At 41.6% G+C, this 6909-nt stretch overlaps 1 protein-coding gene across 2 annotated transcripts; it reads right to left on the reverse strand.

The window, feature by feature from the left end:
• Nucleotides 1-3429: 3429 nt before the first annotated feature.
• Nucleotides 3430-6903, reverse strand: ccdc122 (coiled-coil domain containing 122). Of its 2 annotated transcripts, XM_077513928.1 has the most exons (6): nucleotides 6783-6903; nucleotides 6407-6516; nucleotides 5365-5748; nucleotides 5164-5280; nucleotides 5025-5098; nucleotides 3430-4112 (listed from the first exon to the last, which is right to left on the reverse strand). In XM_077513928.1, the coding sequence occupies exons 1-6, from the start codon at nucleotides 6805-6807 to the stop codon at nucleotides 4028-4030; spliced, it is 795 nt and encodes a 264-aa protein (XP_077370054.1). In that variant the 5' UTR covers nucleotides 6808-6903; the 3' UTR covers nucleotides 3430-4027. The 2 variants fall into 2 exon arrangements, with proteins under 2 accessions (XP_077370054.1, XP_077370055.1); XM_077513929.1 differs by lacking the exons at nucleotides 6407-6516; nucleotides 6783-6903 and adding an exon at nucleotides 6028-6176.
• Nucleotides 6904-6909: the final 6 nt, after the last annotated feature.

Here is a 6909-nt window from a genome sequence, read left to right on the forward strand (position 1 = left end):
TACAGGGACCGAACAGCCCGTATCAGGGGGTTCGGTACCCCATACTCTCGAAGCACCCCCCACAGGACTCCCCGAGGGACACGGTCGAACGCCTTCTCCAAATCCACAAAACACATGTGGACTGGTTAAGCAAACTCCCACGCACCCTCGAGGATCCTGCTGAGCGTGTAGAGCTGGTCCACTGTTCCACGGCCAGGACGAAAACCACACTGCTCCTCCTGAATCCGAGATTCGACTTCCCGACGGACCCTCCTCTCCAGCACCCCTGAATAGACCTTACCAGGGAGGCTGAGGAGTGTGATCCCTCTGTAGTTGGAACACACCCTCCGGTCCCCCTTCTTAAAAAGGGGGACCACCACCCCGGTCTGCCAATCCAGAGGCGCTGTCCCCGATGTCCACGAGATGTTGTAGAGGAGTGTCAACCACGACAGCCCCACAACATCCAGTCTTTAGGAACTCTGGGCGGATCCGCCCCCGGGGCCCTGACACCGAGGAGCTTTCCAACCACCTCAGTGACATCGACCCCAGAAATAGGAGAGTCCCCAGACTCTGCTTCCTCAAAGGAAGACGTGTCGGTGGAATTGAGGAGGTCTTCGAAGTATTCCCCCCTCCGATTCACGACGTCCCGAGTCGAGGTCAGCAGCACCCCAACGCCACTATACACAGTGTTAATGGTGCACTGCTTTCCTCTCCTGAGACGCTGGATGGTGGACCAGAATTTCCTCGAAGCCGTCCGGAAGTCATTTTCCATGGCCTCACCGAACTCCTCCCATGTCCGAGTTTTTGTCTCACCAACCGCCGAAGACGCGTTCCGCTTGGCCATCCGGTAAAAGTCAGCTGCCTCCGGAGTCCCACAGGCCAAAAAGGCCTGATAGGACTCCTTCTTCAGCTTGACGGCATCCCTTAACAGAGGGTTCGAGGATTGCCGCCACGACAGGCACCGACCACCTTACGGCCACAGCTCCGATCAGCCTCGTCAACAATGGAGCCGCGAAACATGGCCCAGTCGGACTCAATATCCCCCGCCTCCCCCGGGACAAGGGCGAGCCATGCCGGAGGTGCGCATTGAAACTCTTTCTGACAGGGGATTCCGCCAGACATTCCCAGCAAACCCTCACAATACATTTGGGTCTGCCAGGTCGGACCGGCATCTTCCCCCACCATCGGAGCCAACACACCACCAGGTGGTGATCAGTTGACAGCTCCGCCCCTCTCTTTACCCGAGTGTCCAAAACATGCGGCCGCAAATCCGACCCTCACCTAGGACCTGTTTGCCATGGGTGACCCTGCCAGGGGCATAAAGAACCAGACAACATAGCTCCTAGGATCATTGGGACACGCAAACCCCTCCACCACGGTAAGGTGCCGGCTCACGGAGGGCCAACATTTTCCAGAAAAAAGACAAAAAAACAATTGGCCACTGGTACATGACGTCAAGAACGATGGCTGCAAGACCTCACTGTTAAGATGTAATCTCTGCTCATTTGTCAAGTTCAAAAAGAGATGTTTTTCCCTTATTTACATCCGGCCATTTTCTATAACGCATTTCCTCATTGGGGTTGCAGGCCAGACGCTGATCCTTTTTTGGGTGAAATTTGTGGATAAACATACAAAACATTCAAGTTTAGAAAAGGTCAAAATTAGGGGTGTCAATCAATTATAATTTTTAATCGGAATTAATCACAACTTCAATAGTTAACTAATGATTAATCACAAATGTTGTATCTGTTATAATTCTAAATGTACAATTAAATGTTTTTTTTCCCCATTTTCATACCCCAAACATAAAACTGGAATGGTAAAAAAAAAATGAAACAAATAGAAATATTGCTGCATCTTTAAAAATGTTTCAGTAATTTCATAATAATTCATAAAATTGAGTTAAAATTAAAAAGATGTATTGTACTGTAAAAAACAAGTGTGATAGATTTGTGTTGAGGTCATTTTTCTGTCACTAGATGGCATAATTGCATTTGTAATATATTGCTGACAGCTCGGCTCACCTTCTTTCCATGTCAAGAGCGATCTAATCTTTAAAATGACACAACGTGAAATGATGTACATTTTTTAAAATGTAAAATACAACTTGAGCCCAGTCTCCACAAATATATGCATTATTATAACTAGTGATGTACGATATGAAAAATTTCAACCGATACCGATAATTTCCTGCTCTTTTCCTGCTATCGATAACCGATACATTTGTTTTTTTAATATTTAATATAGCCTTCATATAATCTGCAATTTATTCATCCAGGAATGGAAAAACCGATGTTTTAGTAGCTCTGATTATGACAGCAAACAAATGTGCCTCTTTCAAATGTGAATTTTCTATATGAAATGGCTAACAGATAATTACACAAAATAAAAAGTACGTTTTTAAATTAATACAGAACTATAACTGCTTTATCTGGCAAAACAAAACATTCATGTATGTATGCATTATGCAATAGGAATGCATTTATTCAACCCTAAGTGCAATAGTGCATGAGGATGAGGTAGGTGAACGTTTGGTAAAATTATATGCATTGACATTTGTCAACCTTAGTTAAAAAAAATTGAAATCAAGTAAATAGACAAAATTGGTATTAAAGCAACCCTTGTGGGTGCGTGGGTGGTTATGTTGTTTCCCGTGGTCCCGTGAGGGAAACACAGACTGGAAAATAATAAATAAATAAATACATACATACATACATACATACATACATACATACATACATAAATAAGCAAGCTGCTTAGATTCGCGTGTTGTGTTGTGGCTTGGTAACTGGCATTAAATAGTTAGTTCACTGCTTGGCTTGGCTTTAAAAGTTAAACATAAAATAACATATGATACGCGTTCTTGAAAACCCCCAACCCGAACTGCGGTGAGACTTACGTTACGTGTAGTGCATTGTCTGTCAATCAAGCCGTGGCCACTTCGGAGGATGCAACGTGGATCCAAATGTGCTATTAACTTGTAAAAAAAAAAAACGGGTCAGCTACAAAAAGAAACAAAAAACGGTTGCTTGTCTAGCGCTATGAAAGCCATAACTTTGGTGTTAATGGCTTTAGATTTGCTGTTGCTGGCTTGTTAACTTAGCGCCGTTAGCCTAGCAACATTAGCTGCTACAGCTGTGCCTCATTCAAGTTCGTTCATAACGGCTCTGCTCCGCTTTCTCTCCTCTGCTCCGCTTTCTCTCCTCTGTGCTTGCCAAAAGTCGTCTGGATGGTAATTGTCATTCCGCCTTTAAAGATTTGTTGCTGCTGGCTTGTTAGCTTAGCGCCGTTAGCCTAGCAACATTAGCTGCTGCCTCTGAGCCTCCTTCAAGTTTGTTTCGTTCAAAACGGATCTGCCATGATGAAGGATTTTCAGGTGATTTTCAGTTGCGCTTTAACATTTTCATCACCTGTGTGTGTTCAACATCAGAATACCACAAAATTTGAATCCAGTCGCAGCACTGAAACTTTATTGTACTTTTTACGCTACAAAACCACTGGAGAAAGAAACCATACCCCAAAATATACAACTCTTATGATCAGAGCAGTACACTGTCATGTGCAGAAATGTGCTAACGATGGCTATTGAGTTTTGCGATATGGTTGACGCGGCACAGTCTCGTCCTTGTTAGCCTGCTGTGGGACTGTCACTTTGCCCTTCGTCAGGCGAGCCACTGAGGCGGAAGCTGGAACAGCGCGTACCAAAAACATATCGACAGCTGAAGCTTTTGTTTGGATGATGCACCGCTAACATGGGGGCGGGTTTTGAAAAATCCTGTTGATGGGCTCTCTAGCCTAAATTATCAAATTCAGGGGATATTCATGCAAAACAATATGCTGTAATAATGGCTAAATAATATATTTCTATTCTTCTGTTTGAACAAGGAATATTGTACAATCATGTCTGGGTTGTAGCTGTATAAGTATATCCATTTGACACTGCTGTCCTCTGCTGGCTTGTTGCAGCAACAACTCATGAGCTAATGATGAGTCAATAATCCCTACAATAAGCACTATGCCACAATCTACTGTCTGTATTGATTTAGCACTAATCAGAGGCATTTGATGATCCCAGCTGCCGCTGGAGCTCAGCTTTCCGTTTCTCCATGTGGTCAATGTCTTTGGAAATTCCCCTGCGTAGGTCAGGGCAACGTTATGTTAGTTTACTAAAACTAAGGAAAAAAAAAAAACTAAAATTCAAAAAACAATTTCATTAACGAAATAAAATAAAAACGAAAATGCTTTAAAAAAAAAAAAAAACTGACTAAACTATGAACCGGAATAAGGACGTTTGAAAGTGTGTCACACAGAAGTGATGCCATCTAGCAGCGGCCAATAAAGCACCTTGAGATGACGTCGCTCCGATGGTGTTTTTTATTTTTTATTTTTATAATATATAATATAATATAAATATATATATATATATATATATATATATATATATATATATATATATATATATATATATATATATATATAATATATATATTTTTTTATTTTTATTCTAAAAACACTTCATATTGAGGCACTTACTTGCTAATGCATGCACACATTGAGTTCCTCCACATATTGACTCCATTCACAAGCATTACTTATTATTAATCTGACCATTGGTGTGGATTTGAAACATAGAAGGGCCAAAACATGCCTTGTGAAAATTAAACAGCACTAAAATAACAAAAAAACTATCCACCAGAGGGTGCTAGAACTGCACAAACGGAAATCAACCCAACTTTTTTTTTAACAGATCTGCTGCTTTCAATATTGTAACATGACGACGACGATATATTGTGGTAGTTTTAATATCGCCGTTCTCGTTACATCCCTAATGCATCCCTAATACACACCAGGCCGAATAAAACGCTGATAAACCTTCAATGTGTGTTTTCCATGAAAAACAGAGAAACAGAAATAAATCCATGGGTACCGAACCCTGAACGTGTGCTTTCAGCTCAGGTCAACATCACTTTTCTGCCACCCCTAAGTCCTGGTGTCTACTGTTGTGTTTGCAAATAATACTGAAATGGTATTATATTCATCTTTACCTGTGGGTAACCTGGGCCTTGTTGATTTGACAGTAAAGGTGCTTGCTGACGGCTTCAAAGTGCTGGCTTTGCCCCTAAAACAGTGCAAATACAACATTAAATACATTTAATTGCCTTGAACGTTTTCTTTTAGCAATACCTCAATGTCTTGTTTTATCTGGGTTTGGTTCTCCAACTCCTTCCGAAGATGTTCCTTCAACTGTGCGATATTTCCCATCATCTCTCCTATCTCACTCCTCAGAGCGTCAATCTCTCGCTGTTGAGACAAAAAAAATCTAGGCTTTAGTACAGCTGCGTGGAAATAACCTCGGCGGTCAAAAATAACTATTTACTCATTTACTTTTGCAGACTGGACATTGATTCCATGTGGATTTTTTAAATCCTCCTTCAGCTCTTCCTTGGCCATCCTCAGTTTCTGGACTAGTGTCCTCTTCTCCTCTGCGCAAGCATCAGTCTGGCGCAACACCGCCCGCATGTGGTCCTCCATCTTTGTCCGATAAATGTCAAACTGAGCCTGTGCCGTGCAGGCCTTCTCCTCCTCCTCACTTATTTGCTCCAGGAGTTTTGCCTTGTCCACTGTGATGGAGGCGCAGCGGTCACGTCCATCCTGCACTTGCTGCTCTAAACGTATCATGTCATCCTCCATGAAAAGGAGGTCTCTCGTTGTTTGCCTCAGCTTCTTCTCAGCCTCATCGCTGTTCCTCTGCACATCTGATAGAGTCACCTGGTGAAAGGGTTTCGCCATTTAAGCACATTCAGATATATTCAGTTAATTACAATTAAAATTATTTATTTAGTATGATTAGGTGAATCAAATTATTGAGAAAAACATATATACAGGGAGTCCTCGAGTTACGTTCCTGCGCTATTGCGATGTAACCTGAATTTCGACTTAAGTCGAATTTCCCCATTAAAGTAAATATTTACATCAAAACAATTCACATTAAAAAAATCTCAAATACATTAAAAAAATAATAACAATAATAATAAAAAGATGCTGTACGACTGTCTGACTGAAGCCCAAGTCTTTGCCGATGTTCATTGGCGTCTCCTTTCTGTGATCTTTTTATGTCTCGCTTCGTTTCCATGGTAATTGCTTTTCTTTTGGCTGAACCAACAACCAGAGAAGACGTATCTTTTTCTTCTTTGGGGCCATGATGTGGGGGGAAAAAAAGAGCGAAAAATCCAAAGATACTCCCACAAGTGTACAAGCGCTAACACTAGCTAAGGGCTAAATAGCGGACGAGGGGAAAACACTGCGGGCGAAATGGCGGACGAGGAGCCAAAATGGCATAACCGTTGTAAAGTCGAAACGCCTTGGGCTGAGTGCGCCTTAACTCGAGGACTCCCTGTACTTAAATGTGTCAAAATTAAAGATGAACCTGTAGAGAGCTGCGAGTCTCCTGTTCTTTCTGTAGAATTTCAGTCTCAGTGTTGTCATGTTGGCTAATATTTTCCAGGGCGTGGTCTACTGATAATTGACTCTGAGCTCCTGAAGGTCAAATAGTTACAACAATGTATCAATTTCTTTGTAAGTTAAAACGTATATCAGTGCTATGGATAAAAGGTATAGTCCCAATATCAAAGTTGGCCAAAGAGCCTTACAGTTAGAAGGTAAAAAAAAAAAAAAAAAAAAATGCTCCCGCTAAATACTAGCAATGTTAGCAATGAAAACTGTTTTTTTATTTATTTATTTTTTAAGGAATATCATGCTTAAGTTTGTAAAATGTGTGTGTGTTAAACTTATTGCTCACCTACCTGTACAAGCAGGGGAAGTTGACATTTTTTAATTAGCTAGGTGACCTTTTTTTCCACGTTAAATACAAAAACTAAAATTGCACAGAGAGAGCGGTAGGGGAAACCATGTCCGCAATAAAACTTCAAC

Source organism: Festucalex cinctus, chromosome 2 (genome assembly GCF_051991245.1).
Source record: "Festucalex cinctus isolate MCC-2025b chromosome 2, RoL_Fcin_1.0, whole genome shotgun sequence".
Taxonomy (NCBI): Eukaryota; Metazoa; Chordata; class Actinopteri; order Syngnathiformes; family Syngnathidae; genus Festucalex; species Festucalex cinctus.

Coding starts and splice junctions, on each gene's coding strand:
- ccdc122 (XM_077513928.1), bottom strand. CDS start 6,807: ATGTCAACTTCCCCTGCTTGTACAG. Junction 6,517..6,782: donor AACTTCCCCTGCTTGTACAG/GTAGGTGAGCAA, acceptor TTTGACCTTCAG/GAGCTCAGAGTCAATTATCA. Junction 5,749..6,406: donor AGACTCGCAGCTCTCTACAG/GTTCATCTTTAA, acceptor CCCTTTCACCAG/GTGACTCTATCAGATGTGCA.